Genomic DNA, 18,279 nt, shown 5'->3' with positions numbered 1-18,279 from the left:
TCAACTCAAAATGATGACTGTGAAGTATTTTACTATTTCACCGTCCGTTTGAAGGCCTCTTATCAACGCATAAGATGAGTAATTTTGTGTAAAGTTTCCAAGGGGGCCCATCCATAGTGGGACAAGATAGATGTACGGCCCATACGGAAGCGATGGATCGCAATCGTCTACGACACCATACAAGATCCGTCAGGCCCAACATGCTTTATATCTAAATCCACTCCGTCCATCAGGTAAGATATCTTATTTGAACCATAAACACAAAAGATCATCCTGATTAAAAAAATATGATGGGCCATATCAATTGTAACAATGTGAAATTGCTTCTAAAACATCCAGGTACAAACAACATGGCCCACCTGATATTTGGATCACGGCGGTTTTCGTTTATTCACTTCATCCCGGCGAGTTACACCTGATTAACGGGTTTGATGAAAGATGGATAGCATGGCGGGCCCGGACACAACCCTCTAGTTGGCATCCCATCTCTATTTTCCCCTGTCGTGGGACCCATCTGAGCTGTGGATGTCGCTGATTTTTACACCCAAGGCATGGAATCGAGGATAGAACCTGATGGACGGAGATGATTTTACGTACGTCGCATGTCGGGCTCCACAGCTTGGGTGTTTTGCGCAGTCGTTTTAAAGCAGTCAGGTCCAGAAGCGATAGGGAGACAGAGAAAGGCCCGAGCAGCAGCAATGGCGGAAAGCTCCTGTCTTATTGGAGCGAGCTCTGCTCTCAAGACGACCTTTCGAAAAGGCAAAAGCCATCACCTCCTTTCACCTTCTTCTCCATCCCACCTCGTCTGCGGTTCGTCTTTCTCTCTCCTCTCTCAGAGGAGGAAAAGCAGCAGCAGCAGAAGTCATGGAAGAGACGGAGCTGTCGTCGCCGTTCGATCGATGGCCTCTTCGTTCGGATCTCGATTGGAAGAGACCGTGAAGAGGACCGTCTCGGAAAACCCCGTCGTCATCTACTCCAAGACCTGGTGCTCGTGTGTTTTCAATCTCCTCTCTTCCCTTCTCATGTTACACGTGGCAAGCATTCTTGGTTGATCGAGACTGTTGACCTGGAGGGCCAACGTTGGGCAATAGGGCATAAATTGCAGTTACAGGACGGTTCTGATCGTCCAATTGTTTTGGGTTTTGCTGGTTGAATGTGGTTTACTGGTATTACCGTTTCTTTTGCAGTCCAATTTCATTGGGCATGACCTATCCCGGCGGAGGCCCACCAGAGCGACGGTCACAATTACCAGACACGTTTCTCCATGTACCCTGAGGGAGCTGCGTAGAGCTTATGTGCAGAGGCCTGCACAAGATTGTGTGTTTTTTTTTTTGAATTCTGAATGAATTTTCCATTGGGTTTGAATTTGAGGGAAGGTATTCATTGGAGGTGAAGTCGCTGTTCAAGCGGCTCGGTGTGGAGCCACTCGTTATTGAATTGGATGAAATGGGTATGATTTCCTTTCCTTTCATTGCAATTTGATTTTTATTTGATTACATTCAAATTCCATAAATCCACTTTCTTAGGACTAGGGGTGCAACGTGGGTGGTTTGTATCGGCTCGAGGATCAATCCGAGCCGGACCTGACCTCAAGAGGACCCAACCAGCAGCCCATCCTGACCCCAACCTGAATTCCTCTGTACTCACCCTAAACTGACCCGGCCCAACTCAACCTGACCCAAATACACATGTTTATTCCCAAACCGACCTAACCAGACCCTGAATTTGCTCAACCCGAATCCATACCAGATTTCAAATTGAATTGGAATTTCCCAACCCTAACCCAACCTGATCCAAACTCATGTCGGGTGGCTCGGTTTCAGGTTGGTCCAAACCCAAGCCACAGTTCTACTAAAGATACAAGTCATTGGTATAAATGTGTCAAAGCACCTACCAACTGATTTGCAAGTTGGGTTTGGAGCCCAATTTGTTTGGTTGACCATAAATTCGAAATAATTATTAGGTTTACAGTTCAATACTCCGGTGCTGATGCAATCGCCCCACATCCCACACGTGCATGCTCTACACGTGTGCACAAGAAAAGGACCACGTTCCTTTTTGGCTTGTTCCTAATTTCCTTCCTTTCATATGCCTGAATTGGGAAAATATCTCCCTTTTTTAGGAAATGGGTATTATTAGATTTATTGTTTAAATGCTTTCCTATTTTAGAGATCTTTATGTTTGGAAATAAGCATAATTGGATTTTCTTATTTTGGAGATCTTAGCTAGCAAGGAATCCTATTTTTAGATTTCTTAAATTATGTCAGAGAGGATTCCTTAGATTATGCTAGAGATTGTCTTAAAGAGGAAATCTTGTAAGCACTTTAAGTCACAAGCACCTTAAAAAAAAAGGATAGTCCCTATGGAATAAAATACAATTAAATGATATTTTCTTTGAGCAAGTTCTCTTGTTTTTCTACAGTAGTATGTTGGAGAGGCGGAAGTAATGATCTCTAGTATAAGACTAGATGACTGTTGAGCTTGCTCATAGTCATTTCATCGTCTCTCTTTTGTGTTTCGAACTTTAAGTTTGGCACGTTGAATCACATTGCAACTAGTTTCTTTCTTGATCTAATTGCATTATTTTTGGTATTAGAGCAACTTTTGCTCTTGGGATTTTCTCTCCTCTTCCCCATCTTCTTTTCATGAATTTTGTTCCAAAATCCGTCCCAAACCTACCCTCAATTCCCTAAACTAGCTTGTTAATTCAACCCTTTCACTACAAACTATATACAATCACCATCTCACCTAAACCATCACTATATCTCTATTCCAAATCCCACGTGTAAACAACTCATGCCCTATCATACACCAAACTTGCCCAAAACCTTTTCCATTCCCCCCCACCTATCGTGGGATGGCTAACCTCAGGATGGGATTGTATCAACCCTGCAACAAGTGGTTGGTTTGATCACAAAATGGTTGGATGATATGGAAGCTTGTTTCACGATCAAAGTAGATATTCTGGAAGGACGAGTTATTGTTCTCGAAGAAGTAAGGGAATCAATCGGATTGTCAAATATCTATGGATGGCCATAATGGAGGATGGAATATGGGAATATAGCCTCAATGCACATTGGTCGAAATTGTGATTTCCGTGAGGGAGAGTATGAGCCTAGCTAATGGATTCAACAACATCACAACGTGCAATCGGGAACAAGAGGAATGAATGACCTTCGATCGGACTATCCAAATTATCCGAAGGAGGGTGGGATGTTCATATTACAGATCCCGCTAAGCACACCAAGATCGAGATTCCAGATTACGATGGTAATTTTGACCCTAAGGTGTTCAATGACTGGATAAAGTCAATAGATCGATATTTTTGTTGGTGCGAAATGGAAGAACTGTCAAGCTATATTTTACTGCCATGAAACTTAAGGGTGCGGCTCTAGATTGGTGGTATGTTATTGAAGAAGACTTGTAGCAATGTGGGTCTCCTTGTGTAAGCAATTGGGAGGAGGAAGAGAAGGAGGGATTCAAGTAGAGGTTTCTGCCGTGGATTGTGAGATAACTTCTTTCTAGGAGCTCCTCATGTTACGACAAGAAAATTTGACTGTGAAGGAATACGGACAACATTATTATGACTTTGTTATTCACTGCCGCCTAACGGAAATAAAAAAAAGCAACAAGTGTTGCGTTATTGCAATAGACTACAACTTGATATTCAAAGAGAAATGGAGACTATTTGGTTCAGTAGCATAGACGAAGTGTATCAGATGGCCTGAAAAGTGTAGGAGCAGAAGTTGGCAATAAGATGTTGTAGCCCTTAAGTTGGGGATTATACATCCACTCATTCTCTATTAGTGGCTTCACAGTGTGTCTGTAATCAGTCGCACCCTGCGGTAACTTTCCCCAGGTTTACAAAATTAGCTAAAACTCTGCCTCTAATCCTCTTTCCTGAAGCAATGACACAAAGGGAAAGTCTATTGTGACAACTCGGGGGAGGTCCACCAACACTTGCTTCAAGTGTGATGGTTGTGAACATTACATGATAGTTCCCCTCTTGCGATCTCTAGTTTTTCAAGGACAAGAGGGTGAATGGTACAAAGGAAACTTCATTGCAGACCGAATGGAAGGTCAATGTGAAAGCGATCCAGAAGATGACAATTAAGAACCCGAGGAATGCATAGATGGCCTTAGAAAATAAGTTGTCGTTGGTGGTCAGGAGGATTCTGAAGACACCAATAGAGGAGGCTCAAGAAGTCTGGTTGAGAATCAATATCTTCCATACACGAGTATCATGTGGTGGAAAGGTTGTCAAGGTCATTATTGGTGAAGCCAATAGCATGAACATAGCCTCGCAAAGCATGGTGGACAAGTTGAAGTTGAAACCTCACAAGCATCCCAAGTCGTATGCGATTGCATGGGTGAATGACATGTTCATCCCTGTGACTAAGCGGTACATAGCGAACTTCTCCTTGGGTCCTTATGAAGAATCTCTTGGTGTGACATTGTTCCAATGAAAGTCATACGTATATTATTGGCATGCCCGTGGACATACGATAGAGATGTGACTCATAAAGGTCACAAGAATATGTACAACTTTATGTACAAAGGAAAACTCATTATTGTCAAGTGTCAACCTTATGAAGGATGACGTACTCGACGAATGAAGTTGGCTTTCACAGTGTTGTGAATGGCCTGATTTGTGGAGGAAAGTCGGAAAGAGGAATTGTGTGTTTTCTAGTAAGGATGTAAGACTGATCCAATTGGTGACGTTGTTGTCCAAGCACATGAAATTTAGGACATTTTGTCCCAATTTTAAGATTCGGTCCTTAATGAGCTATGAAGTGAGCTTTCACCCATCATGTCACTCAACATGCGATGGATTTGGTACCTGGAGTGCCATTATCAAATCTTTAACATACCAATGAAATCAACAGAGCATGTAGAGCTTCTTCGGTAGGTGGTGGAATTGCTAGCTAAGGGTTCATTTGTGATAGACTTAACATGTGTGTTGTGCCAACATTGCAAAGAAGGATGGCAATTGACAGATGTATGTTAACACTTGTGCCATAAACAAGGGATCCTATTTATAGATTTCTTAGATTATGTTGCAGATTGTCTAAAAGAGGAAATCTTGTAAGCACGCTTTATAAATAAGGCATAGGCCTTATGGAATAAAACATAGTAGAATGATATTTTCTTTGAGTAAGTTCTCTTGTTTCTTTACGGTAATGTTTTTTTTGGAAGGATCTATAGTATAAGACTAGAGGATTGTTGAGCTTCCTCACAGTCATTGCATCATTTCTCTTTTGTGATTCGAACTTTCATTTCGATACATTGAATCTTATTGCAATTAGTTACTTCCTTGATCTAGTTGCATTAGGTAGATTTGGAGTTCCAGTCTTGTGGAAGGTGGGCCTCTTAAGGTTACCCTTCTAAGCATCCCACACGGGTGCTGGGCCATGAATAATTTATGTGTACAAGTATTTGGTTTTGTTCCAATTTTATCACTTGTGTCTTCATGATGGTGAATAATTCTTTTTGATAGTTCTTTTTTTTTTTTTTTTTTTATCTCTCCTTTTCTTTTTTCATCTACTGCGTTATATATATATATATATATATATATATAAAATTTTTATCAATAAAGATTTGATCAGAAAAGGAAATGATATATAAAGGTCTAAAAAAATTATGGAGATTACAAATAGTAGGATTTGGGTCCCAACCAACAATGCATATAAAAAAAACTTGCCATCGGGGAGCATATGTCCCTTTAGGAGGGTCCCTACTCATGGCTCAGTCGTAGACGCTGTGAGTTTCAACACTGAGGTCATGGGTTTGAGTACTCATTGTGGTGTGTGTGGGGGTGTGAGAGTGTGTGTGTTGAAAAAAGGGGCCCCTTAGGAGTAAGTGGTTTATGTAATCAAGGGCCATGTTGTATAAAAGAGGGTGATGGGAGGATCCTGAAGCATAGGAGAATTATTTATCTTAGTTGGGGTAAGGCATAGATGATGATAATGATTTAATTTGAAGTAAAAACTTCCCTTTTGGTTGAGCACTACTTCCATCATGACTCTCTTATCCCTCCTAGTTCTTTTATTTTCTTCCTCTCATTCTTCTTTTCTCCATCAATTTCATAAGGTGGTGTGGTTATGTAGACACTCTACCCGGTAATGGAATAATCGATTGTGCCTGATCAACATGATCGCTTCTCACATGAAATCTTAGAACCACACACCTTCTCCAAGTCCGTATATGTCCATCCTAAATCATCTCCAACCTGATCTGAACAGACCTTTAGCTTAATCCAAGCCATCCAGACTCTGAAATAAGGCCAGATTGGCCATCCAGAGGTAGTAGAAATTAGATTTCCGTTGATACATTTTCTCCTTCAAAAGTTGCTAGGTGTTCCTAGAATCAACGGCCAGTTAGTCATATGTAAGGATTTGGTCAAAGATCATAAGCAAAAATTGGATTTCCGCATTTCATGAAGACCTAGTTATGACATCATTGCCTCAGTTTTCTGAATTTTCTATGATTCTACCCTTTCATTGTAAGCCATTTTCAACCATTACTATAAAAAATCCCTAAAAGAATCATTTTACTCCTTTATGCTTAACCTTCACCCAAATTACTGAGCCAACCACCCTAACGAGAAGATGCCATGTGTCGAAGAGCTTTCAAGAGCCAATCATAACAAGCCACATACCATTTTATCCCTCATGTAACCACTAATAACCAAAAATGCATCACCTCCAAGTCTCCAACTATAAATACCCCTCACTCCTCTCATTTTTAAGACACACAACAACAACTTCAAGCCTTGAAGACTAGGTGAGGATGTCCTAGAAAAAGAAAAGGGTGAAGTACTCCACTCCCATAGGTTTTAGGAAACCTATTCCATAATGCTAATGGTGGCCTCAATGACCACTGCCATTACCATTACGATACGGCCTATAATGGCCATTACAACTTTCTTTATTCCTCTTTTGTTTTTTTTTTTTTTTTGGTGGGGGACATGTTTCAGCCCCATAATGGACCCATTATAGGGCCTTTCACAAGCCATTTTTTCCATAATGGCCATTACTCCCTTTAACCTGGGATGGTTACAAACATTATTGTTACATAATTGTTTTGAAATACCTTGGTTCCAGGTGAGAGGCTTTGGAAACTAGGTGATGATGTCATAGAGAAAGTGGTGAAGTGCTCCCCTCTTTGAGACTAACCTCCCACAGGTTTCATGGAGAAGGTACCAGGAGTAGTGTGCGGATCGAAGAGCTCCACTCATAAGGAGTGCTGGTGTTCTTCCTTCCCCATTCACATCTCCAATTAGGGCCGCCGTCTTGCTATTAAAAAATTTGTAGAGTCAGAGATCTAAAAACTCCAATCATCTTCTCTCTTGGAAGAGTGTTGAAGTTATTCCCTCTCCACTCAATCTCTAGGTCCGTGCCTAGTCATAGAGAAAGGGGCGAAGTGCTCCCCTCTCTAAGGCTACCCTTCCACAGGTTTCATGGAGAAGGTACTAGGAGTAGAGTGCGGATCGAAGAGCTCCACCCATAAGGTGTGCTAGTGTTCTTCCTTCCCCACTCACATCTCTAATTAGGGCCGCCGTCTTGTTATAATTTTTTTTTTTTTAAATTTGTAGAGTTGGAGATCTAAAAACTCCGATCATCTTCTCCCTTGGAGGAGTGTTGAAGTTCTTCCCTCTCCACTCAATCTCTAGGTCCTCGCCTAGTCCAAGCGGTTTATTTACGACTTTTATTTACATTGCTTTCCTTCCATTTACCGCATTGCTATATCTCCCTTCTCATACATCTCTCTGTTGTAGAGTTCCTTTATTTCTTGCTTTATTCATTTACTTATTTTCAAGTAATAATCAAGTGCTAAAATCCCAAATAATCCCAAATCCCGTAAAGTGGAGACTGTATGTTTGTCTGGGGAAAGAAGAGTGCGTCACACCTTCCTTCTTCATAACCGAAGCCATTACAGAACTGGTGAATGTATACTACATGGAGTCATTCGAATCTAAACTATTCATCTTGACCCCTGGGTCATCATGGTTCTATGGGGTCTAGCCTATCGTAGATTCTGAGATTTTGGCTTGTGGCAACTCCAAATATTTTCTTTCACCCTCTTGCCACATCCCTCTTCCAGTGCCCTCTGCCGGTCCGTTCCACAGGTTAATGTGAGCGCATGATAATTGTGTTAGCAAATAAATTACTCATTTTTGTTGTGCCAGTTGTGTGTATTTCACATGATGCTTTGAACTTATTTGTTTTGGTTCTTTTATGTTGTTATAGTGAAGAAATCTGTTGTGCAAGTGTGTATGTGCTTAGGAGTATGACATTCTTCTCCTAATTTGAAGGAAAACAACAGCTGACCTTTAAAGGAAATGTTGTGAGTTTTACAGTATCCGGTAAATTATGGACTATTAGTTAATGCAAATGAAGTGTTTGATCACTGACCTCTGTTCTTCTTTAGGTCCTCAAGGCCCACAAGTACAAAAGCTGTTGGAAAGGCTCACCGGACAACATACGGTCCCAAATGTTTTTATTGGTGAGCTATACTTATTGAATCCTCCAAAGTTTCTCTTGCATGTTCTAGAATGGCCTAGTGCACAAGGGTTATATTGCATTGGGCTTTCTTCTTGCTTGATGTGACCAATATGGTACATAAATATAATTTGTTTGAGGTAGCCTAAATTTCATTTTAGTTGGTCATATTGTGGTTGGTAGAAGTTTATGTCATGTCTAAGTAAGTTGTTTGCATGGAGTAAAGACATCGACACAAATGCTTCCACCACAGTTACAGTTCATCGAGGTCAGTGCCTCCATTGGTCCCAAGAGACCACAATAGGATGCCTTACAAATTTGTAGACGCAAGAGGGAAGAATCAACAATTTGTGCAAGCATTTGAGTATTTCTTTATTCAAATATTGTAAATTCCCTATTTTATAGTTCCATTGAATGTAGTTGGAAACTTTAAATTAAAAACTCTTACCATTATTCTGTAATGAATGAACAAAAATTCATTCATAATGAGGTGCAAAAGATTTACTATTTTTAGGCTTTGAAAAACAATTGAAGTGTTTGTGACTTTTCAAAATTAGCTTTATATTATGTGTTCTTCTATTGTTTTGTGGTTTCAAGTATATAACCCATTCAAAAGGTACACTTCATAGTTTCTGCATGAAGAAATATTATCCATTAAGTGATCTCTAACCTTTTTGAATAAGTGTCAAGCTTCAGTAGTGATAGAATGAAGAGTAATATATACAAATGACACATAGAAAGCTAAAAATCAGCCTTTCTAAAAAAAGAAAGCTACATATCTTTCTGAGACAGGAATGAAATCCTTAGTGTTTAGTTATAAAGGTAAAAATAAGGAAGGGTAATGCATGCCCGATACACAAGGCACCGTTAGGATGTATTCTAAATCGCATTGGAGCACCCGTGGTGATTCAAATAAACACCTGAAGGTGGTCAGAATTTTTGGTAGCCCATTCATTAATATTATGTTTAGGCCCCCAAATCAATATCCAGAACTTCATTCATGAATCCCTTTTCATTCAGATTTATAGTACTTGCATCCAAGGAAATAAAAATGGTTGATACTTCTCATCTTCCATGCAAATTACTCTCAGCCTGTCTATTTTTTGTTCCCAGTTTCTGCATACTATATCGTATGGCAGTTTCCATTGTTTCTACTTTGTACATATGTACAAATGCTACTAATTTTGAGACGTACCAATTGATCAGCCTTCTCTATCTGAAGATTGAACAATTTTCACTACATGTATCTGTGGATTGTTAATTTTCAATCCCTTGATTATTCGGTATTGTATGTTTATGGGTGTAGTCAATGGCCATATACCATAAAACATGTATGTGTTTGTATTGCTATGGATTTTGCTTTAGATAGACATTCAAGTTTCCTATGTTCCTTTGTAACCAGGTGGCAAGCACATAGGCGGTTGTACAGGTACCTTCCCTACGCTGCTTGTTTCTTTTTATGATGTATGTGGTTGTAACTTGTATGTTCCCCAAGGGGCCTCGAAATCTTTATTGTGTTGGAGACGATCATTGGTTTTGAAACTGAGTATCTTGGCTCAGACTCACCATGCTGCTTGCTGAGTCAACTTGGCTCTAATGGTTGTCAAGTTGCTCAAAATTGATGATATTAAGAAACAGAAGTTTGATAAACAGAGACAAGAAGAAGAAGAAGAAGAAGAGAAAACCACAGACTCAGCTGTCCCCAAGTCGAATTGCTGAGTCAAGACTCAGTTGGGCACCTGATGAGATAGGTCCCATGTCCAAGTATTTGGGTCGCGATTCTTCATTGTGACATTTTCTTGTTTTGGTGCAGATACTGTGAAGTTGCATCGGAGAGGAGAACTCACATCCTTGCTAGCAGAAGCAGGTAGCAGTAACACCCAGAGCTTGCAGCCTTGAGGATATGTGGATGCATGGATTGCAAGAATCTTTGGACCTGTTGATAACATATGTTGTTTCTTTCAAACACAATCCATTTCATTCAACCACAGATTAGATTACAGGTCTAAATCATGAGTGTATATCTTTTCTAATCAATTTATGCAATCTCTACAAACTTGCCATGTACTTGAATAATAAAAAAGTGGCATGCTTTTCAATGGATGGCTTGTTTCCTTTGTCATGAAAGTTAAGAGGTGATAGCCAGAACCCGGACAGCTCTAATCTGATGATCTTAATTGTTCAATCGCTTACCTTAAAAAGAAGGTGAAAAGCGATGATGGACAAAAAATCCATTGATCCTAGGGTTATCACCATCTTATACATGTGATCTTTGACCTATTAAGTTGCGGTGGACCTGAATACGAGGCCCAGAGCCAAGAGTCCCGGGGTACTGAGTCAGGCCCAGCCACTCAGATCTATGCTAGCTTTGGAAAAAGTTAGGTTCAGCATGCATTGTGCTTGGGTTAGGCTCCTTTTCGTCGGACGTGGCTTCAGGATCACCTAGGTCGGTGGATCCTTGACTGTGGGGCCCACCATGATGCATGTGTATTGTATACATGCGTCCATCCATTTCGCCAGCTCATTTTATTGGATGAGCAAAAAAATGAAGCAGATCTAAATCTCAGGTGGACCACACCACAGGAAACAGCGGTTATTGACCATTAACAATTCACACTATTTCCTCTGGTGTGGTCTATTTGAACTTTGGATATGTCTCATTTTTTCGTTCAAGCTCTTAAAATATCTGATAAAATGGATGGATGGAGTGGATAAAATAAATAAATCACGGTGGAACCCACAGCGTAGTGAGTTACTCGGTACGCAGCCGCTTCCTCTATAATTTCTGCTGTAACAAGCTAACACTCAAGATTAGCTAGCGCCACGTGCATCCTCTCCACACGCGCCTTAAAAAGAGGCAGAGGTGCCGAAGCGGCGCGATTTTCCGAGATCCAGTCCATTAAAAAGGTGGGTCCCTCCCTGCAGATGACATGATGCAAAAATCAGAGCTGTCCGCTAATCAGGCAGGGCACACTTATATGAAAACAATGGATACTTAAAAAACCCCTTACAACTGTCAACATTCGTTGAGCATGTCAAGCCCACCTGAAGAGTTAACGAGCCTGTACCACCTTACGCATGGTTCAGATGTTCCACACACATGCCGAATTGGCACGCGTGCCGCGTGTAGATAACATCATAGGGGCTACAAACCTTAAAAATAGTCTCCCGTCCACGCTTCACGTTGGCGCCATGGTCGCCACCCATCCACTAACGGTCCAGACATCGCTGCTCCCGCCAAATCGCAGGACGCCTCCAGCGCACGTTAGCGACACCCTGATATCTATAAATTCCTGACTCTCTTCTCTGTAAGCTCTCTCTAGTCTCCATGGCTTGTGCTGTAGTGCACCTTTCCTCCCTCCTGCAAAACCCTAATTTCCATCCCAAAACCCACCTCCCTATCTTTCCCAAATCTCTCGGCTGCCAAAAGAGAAGAATTCCTTCCATCCATGGGACCCACCTCATCCACTTCAAAACTCTAGCCAGAAACCCTTCCTTCAACATCAGCTGCTCTGCTGCGAATAAGCCCTCCCCGTCCACTGAATTCAGGTATGCTTGTAACCTTAGCTGCGTTTGGATGTCCATTCGAATCAATTTGCGATAATTCAATCCAATAGAGAGTAAATGACCAATTTGGGAGTGGCCTTCCAAATTGCAACTAGGGATTTTGGTTGTGATGACTCATCGAGTAAACAAGAAGCTTACAGTGAGTAAACAAGAAGCTTACAGTTAGATAAATGCAAGAGCATGTTTCAGATAGTTATAAGTAACTTCAAGCATGAAGCAAGAATAGAAGGCTTAACAAGTGAAGATACATCATTCAAGTTCCAAATATCAAAACATAAAACAAAACCAACTTCCACAATGCATTTGAATTTACGAACACCTAAAAGAGAATGCATGATGAAAACAACAAAGACATCTTGAAAATTCAAAATTTGAAACTTAAATAACCCCAAATAGCTATGATGATGATGAAATTGGGGAGCTGAGCAAGTTCTCATCAGCTACACTGCTCTCAAGTTGGAAGTGTCCATTGTCAAGACCATTCATCAGGCAGGTCCCATCATGATGAAATTGGGGAGGGTCAACAAGTTCTTGCCATCCATGCTTTGATCATTTCTCATATGTGGAAAATTGAATGGATTATGATCCAGTTAGACAAAGCATCATCCAAACATGCATATCTGGAGATTATAATCAATAGTTATTTATTTATTTTTCCTGCGAGGATGTTCTATAGATTCCATTCAATAACATTATGTGCAATACATGCTGGTTTCCTTCATTCTGCATTACTGATTGGTGTATATCCTATAATTAGGTGTTGTATGGCATACTCTCATCTCAAATTTGTTGTTTTGGTGTATACCAGTGTTGTGTAGTTTTGGTTTTTGAATGAAGTCGAATTGTCTGTGATAGTTGATACTTTTTGGTGGAAGTGTTATAATTTCCATACAGAATGACAACTATCCAAGATACAAAGTAATGTATTTGTTCCTAGGTTGCAAGAATTAATGGAGGAATTATCCCATAGTCTATAATATAATATGCATGCACCACTTTCACTGGACACTGTCCATAATTTGGGCCCTCTTTGGAAAATAAAAGATAACAAGGAATGGTAGATCATATCTGTCTGTTTGGTGGCCATCAAACAGAGTGCTAAAAAAGACCAGTGAATGGCTCAATTTCAGAAAGCAAATGTCCACTGATCAAATGGTTAGAATTTTCTGCTCAATTCAATATTCGGGTTACGCCCCACCTAGAGTGGGTGCATGATTTGGAGGCTTTGAAATGTGAAATGCATGCCAAGTGTACAGATGGCGAATTCATGCATATGATATGAATTCAAAAAGAAAGATCGGGACTTCCTAATAGGAGAAACATTTGTCCAGTTAATTACCACTAAAAGATTAAACTCATTTGTCACCCCCCAAGAATGTCAAAGAACAAACTGCTCCCAAACATTCTTTCTCATTTATCCTGAAACAAAAAGGATGACATCAACTTCAAGAGATAAATGAAGCTGTCTTAAACCTATTGCAGAACCATGGTCACCTAGTGAGGGTTACATCAACTTTTAGAGATAAGTAAAGTCTTAAACCTATGGCAGAGCCATGGTCACCGCGTTTTTCAGAATCTCTGCAGGTCTCTGGGTGGGATCAACAATAGGGTTTTGGAGTCTTTGGATGAGTGGACTCATTGATTCCCTAGTGTTTGGTTTTGGGGCTTTGTATTTTTTTCCTTGTCTTTAGTTGCTTTTCTTCCCCTTGTTGTATAGGTTTTTTTTTTTTTTTTTTTTAGCCTTGGCCTTTATTTTCCTTGTTGTATAGTTTTTCTTTTTTGGGCCTTTGGCCCTAATAATATGCATCATCTTTCCAGAAAAAGAACCATGTTTACCTGGTTGCTTGTTTCCCCTCACAATATCTATTTTCCCGGTCACTCTTTTGCATGTGAGTAATTCTTGCATTTTTGTTGCTTGGATCCATTTCTCAGCCTGGAACTCAAATTGACATGGTGTGGGATGGGTTCAATTACAGAGACACATTTGCTAAATGAAAATGATACGAGGACAAATGCACCATGAGAATGGTAAAAGATTTCTTTGTTGTGCCATCACCACCGTTGTCGTCATAGCTTTGTCCCACTAGTTTGGATTGGCTTTACGATTCCTGTTTTGCCAGTCATTTCTAAGATTTGATTCTCATGATTGCTGGGTAGAAGTTTTACGACCAGCTGCCTGCCTGACATCAACTCCTGTCCCTGGGACTGGCTGGGACATTGCTTCCGTTAGTTGTGATTGTTACCGATATGACAATAATCATTTTCTGCATTGAATGAAGCATGTTCTAAATCTTGATTTCTGTTTTACAGAATTACTTGTTTTTGTTATATGGGTGTTGGAATATGCTGTGTCTGTAATTTTTAGGTTACACAATGTCAAAACTGCATGTCAATGTGTATAGCCTTTTTTATTCATCACTTATCTTAGTTTAGTCTTTTCAAACTAATGCAAAATGAAATTCCTGTAAATCTGGGTAAATCGTCTGTTTGTTCTGTAACTTACAAAACTTTTTCCTAAGCTTCTGATGCTATCATGTTCTGTTAGTAAAGCTTCCATCATCTGCTCTTCAGTTCTGCAGCCAAGATACGAAGTGAAGTTCTTTCTCCCTTCCGCTCTGTTAGAATGTTCTTTTATCTGGCTTTCATTGCAAGTGGTGCCTTGGGAGGACTAATTGCCACCACACGGTTGGTTGCTGCTCTTGCAAATTCATCAAGAGCAGATTTGGCCCCTGAGATCCTGATGGGTCTTGGCATAGACATAGGAGCAGTCTTGTTTTTTGCATTTCTTTATTCGAGGGAGCGCAATGCTAAGAATGCACAACTAGCTAGGCTCTCAAGGGAGGAAGGCCTCTCAAATCTGAAACTACGTCTGGATGAAAAGAAGGTCATTTCTGTCAGTGCTCTGAGAGGACTTGCACGCCTTGTCATCCTTTCTGGCCCCGCCTCCTTCATTGAGGAGTCCTTTAGACTGAGTAAACCTTTCACTGAAAGCCTTCTTGAACGAGGGGTACTGGTGGTGCCTTTTGCTACCGATGGGGGCATACCCAGCTTTGATTTTGAAGAGAGTGAGGAGGAGACTGCTGTGCTTGAGAAAAAGAAAAGGCTTTGGCAGCTGCGCCCTGTATACACCTCTGAATGGGCCAAGTAAGGGACCACTAAGAAACAAAACTCATTTGTGTTCATTTCTTTCTTTCTTACTCTTAATCCCTCTTGCATTAGCAGGTGGTTAGACGAACAAAAGGGAATGGCTAATGTCTCACCCGAGGCTCCAGTGTAAGTGTGATGCTCTGACCTTTGTGGACACTCAAAAACTTGATAAATGAGTGGATGTGCACTGTTTTCTCTTATTCCAGTTCTTGCCATGCATGTGGATGCTGCACCCTCTCTCTCTCTCTCTCTAACATGGCAAATAAATGGATGTGCACTGTGTTCTCTTATTCCAATTCATGCCATGCATGTGGCTACTGCTCTCTCTCTCTCTCTCTCTCTCTCTCTCTCTCTCTCTCTCTCTCAAATTGTTTGAAGAGTTTAATTACTTTTTATGTTAATTATATCTGCAAATGTGGAAGTGTGGTGTGACTTTGTGCATGTCTGTTGTATAATTTTGATAAATTGGTTTATGTCAAGAATTCTGCTCATTTATGTTTTGTTTGAAGGTATCTCTCGCTACGTATGGATGGTCGTGTTCGTGGAAGTGGAGTTGGCTACCCTCCTTGGAATGCCTTCTCTGTGCAATTACCACCAGTAAAAGGCCTCTGGTCAGGTATTCTTGATGGCATGGATGGAAGAGTCCTCTAGGTAAGACATTTTTCTATGTTGTTCAGTGTGAGGAAGGTTAGTGTCTTCTCTACCTTCAATCACATTGGAGCGACTGCATTTAGTTTTTTAGCTCATATCATCTGAGTTTGTTGCTCGTTGCTGAGAATATAGTAGATCTGTTTTGTTGAGGTTTGTCCATTCGCCTACTATTTCTTATCAACCTTCTCAACTTGGATTTGTTTGTACCTGAATATTCTACACCTTCACATTAAAGCCTTTATATTAACCTTGACGTTTGCTGCATGAATTTGAGAAATGCCACTATATTCTGAACTAACTAGAAAAATGCTATTAATAGTAGCCAATATAAAACTGACCCTTCATTGCCTCTACCTCTTGGTGTGCGCATGTTCATGTATGTGCGTGTGTGTGGAGCTTGTAAGTCTCTATGTATTGCCAATCCATCCATTATGTAGGCCACACCATGGAAAATGATGGACAGCCATCAATCGGATCCAAAGTATATGTTTTGGAGCTCACAAGTCTCTGATTATTACCAATCCACTCATTATGTAGGCTACATCATAGAAAACAATGGACATCAATCAATCTGATCGAAAAAACATGTGGCTCACTTCATGCGTGGAGCAGCCTAAGCGATCTTTATGGTTAGGTCAACATTTTGGATGGCTTGTATGCCATTTTCACGTCACAGTGCTCTTTGCTAACCATCTAAGGATGATAAGTTTACCTTCAACTAGCTGCCAGTGAGTCCTCTTTTATGTGTGCGCGCGCGCGCGTGCAGCATTGAGGCCTCGGGTGTGCGTGTGTGTGTATTAACGTCTATGTCCATGTAGTGCAGGTACAGGTGCAATTGTAAGGTCTGATGTTCAGGTGCTAGAAGAGTGGGGAAATGAAATGGGAGGTAAAAGGAACATGTGGCAAATGTCAGGAGAGATTGTGGGGTATCAAGTGGAGAATGTCGAGGTGAGATTTCAGGAAGAGAGCCCTATTGTTTTATTTCTGTAATGAGTTCTAATTTGTTAGCATGGAATTTATCCAGTCCAAGTGGCTTAGACTGAATCATATTCATCCATGACCTACATCAATGTCTGATTAACCACACAGTGATCTGCTATGGGGCCACCATCGGCTAAAAGGCATATCTGATTTGTACACCGAGCAGGTGGCAGGCCTCCCATCTGACCACCATCCTTTCAGGATCCGGCTGTGGTTCAAGTCGCTTACTCGGGTTTTTCAGCATAGTTATACTGGATTATTCCTTTTCTTTATTATCGAATTGACATTTTCCTTCCTTTCTGCCACTTCATAATTCTAGATTCCATGGACTTCAAAATCTCAATAGATTGTGTAGATAAATTATTTTATTCTATTGTTTTTTCAGGTTTCAGGAATTGTTCCCTCCACTCTCAAGGTTGAATTTTTTTCCAAGATGTATTGTGCCATGTTGAGACAGTCTATCAACACAAAGATCACATGCTTTCAATCATATTTTCAATGTAAGCCTGTAACAATTACTAATGTAGTTTGTAAATGTTAAGAGTGGATACCTGCGCTTAGAGCAGCACATAGCATGGGATGGTGCTTTTCCTTGTACCGCGTTTCCTTTTCTTTTTTCCTTTCTTTGTTCAGAAAATATAAATCAGGAAGTGAAGTAGTGGTGATAACACATGCCCCACCATGTTTCCACATGTGGGTCAGTTGCCCATCAACATCGTAGTTGTGGCAGCACAGTTGTATGGTCTGGATTGGTGGACGCTAGATTGGATGGGTCAGTGGTCAAAACCTCATAAATTGGTTGACTCTAACTGTGGTCAATGTTCTGTTTGCCCATAGAATGTGGAGTTGACGACTTCCGTTTTTAACCTTTCATTTGCAGGGCACTGATTGGACATCACATTCTCTATCAAGAGCGGATACCAGAATGGGAAGACATTTATAGGATGACCTTATTCTGGATCCGAAACCTCCCATGCACTAATATCTTGACCCGTTTTTTTTTCTTGTTCTTTCCTCCTCCTCCTTTTGGAGCAATGATAATCAATGCGGATCGGAGGCTGAAGATGCCCTTTCTGAGCACATGCACGGTATTCAAGGCTTCCCAGTTTCAGTACAAGGTGCCTTCTCATCTCTGTCCCTCTCCATTTCTTTGTACTATCTCAGATTATATACATTATAAGAAAGAGAAGAACTTGACCCTTCTCCCTGAAAGCTCTGAGAGATTTGAATCGCTTAAATCCTTCAAAAACTTGGGCTACGCTTGGATGTCTAATAAAGATGGGCTACGCTTCTTGACATTTCGTAAATTTTCTATTGTTCGTTAGAAATTGTGTGGTTTCTCTTGTTTTGTGTCATTTGACAACATGGATGTGAGCATGGTAAGAGACTAAGAACAAGTTGGTATCCTTGTATGGGCATGCCCTGGTGTGGA

General features: G+C 40.7%; 2 protein-coding genes across 6 annotated transcripts; both read left to right on the top strand.

Moving 5' to 3' along the window:
* The first annotated feature begins 501 nt into the window (after nucleotides 1-501).
* On the top strand, nucleotides 502-10,604 carry LOC131240646 (monothiol glutaredoxin-S10). Its single transcript, XM_058239014.1, has 5 exons — nucleotides 502-991; nucleotides 1,377-1,450; nucleotides 8,431-8,505; nucleotides 9,904-9,930; nucleotides 10,315-10,604. The coding sequence occupies exons 1-5, from the start codon at nucleotides 603-605 to the stop codon at nucleotides 10,398-10,400; spliced, it is 651 nt and encodes a 216-aa protein (XP_058094997.1). The 5' UTR covers nucleotides 502-602; the 3' UTR covers nucleotides 10,401-10,604.
* A 1,041-nt stretch (nucleotides 10,605-11,645) lies between these two features.
* LOC131240644 (protein LOW PSII ACCUMULATION 1, chloroplastic) lies at nucleotides 11,646-18,145 on the top strand. 5 transcript variants are annotated; one of them, XM_058239009.1, is made up of 7 exons: nucleotides 11,653-12,050; nucleotides 14,619-15,212; nucleotides 15,288-15,341; nucleotides 15,725-15,866; nucleotides 16,690-16,814; nucleotides 17,233-17,347; nucleotides 17,728-18,145. In XM_058239009.1, the coding sequence occupies exons 1-4, from the start codon at nucleotides 11,830-11,832 to the stop codon at nucleotides 15,864-15,866; spliced, it is 1,011 nt and encodes a 336-aa protein (XP_058094992.1). In that variant the 5' UTR covers nucleotides 11,653-11,829; the 3' UTR covers nucleotides 16,690-16,814; nucleotides 17,233-17,347; nucleotides 17,728-18,145. The 5 variants fall into 5 exon arrangements, with proteins under 5 accessions (XP_058094993.1, XP_058094992.1, XP_058094991.1 ...); XM_058239010.1 differs by lacking the exon at nucleotides 17,728-18,145 and having other exon boundaries at nucleotides 11,646-12,050; nucleotides 16,685-16,814; nucleotides 17,233-17,444; XM_058239008.1 differs by lacking the exon at nucleotides 17,728-18,145 and having other exon boundaries at nucleotides 17,233-17,444.
* Nucleotides 18,146-18,279: the final 134 nt, after the last annotated feature.

This window comes from Magnolia sinica, chromosome 3 (genome assembly GCF_029962835.1).
Source record: "Magnolia sinica isolate HGM2019 chromosome 3, MsV1, whole genome shotgun sequence".
Taxonomy (NCBI): Eukaryota; Viridiplantae; Streptophyta; class Magnoliopsida; order Magnoliales; family Magnoliaceae; genus Magnolia; species Magnolia sinica.
Note: the sequence above shows the minus strand (reverse complement) of the source record. Positions and strands in the feature narration are given on the sequence as shown.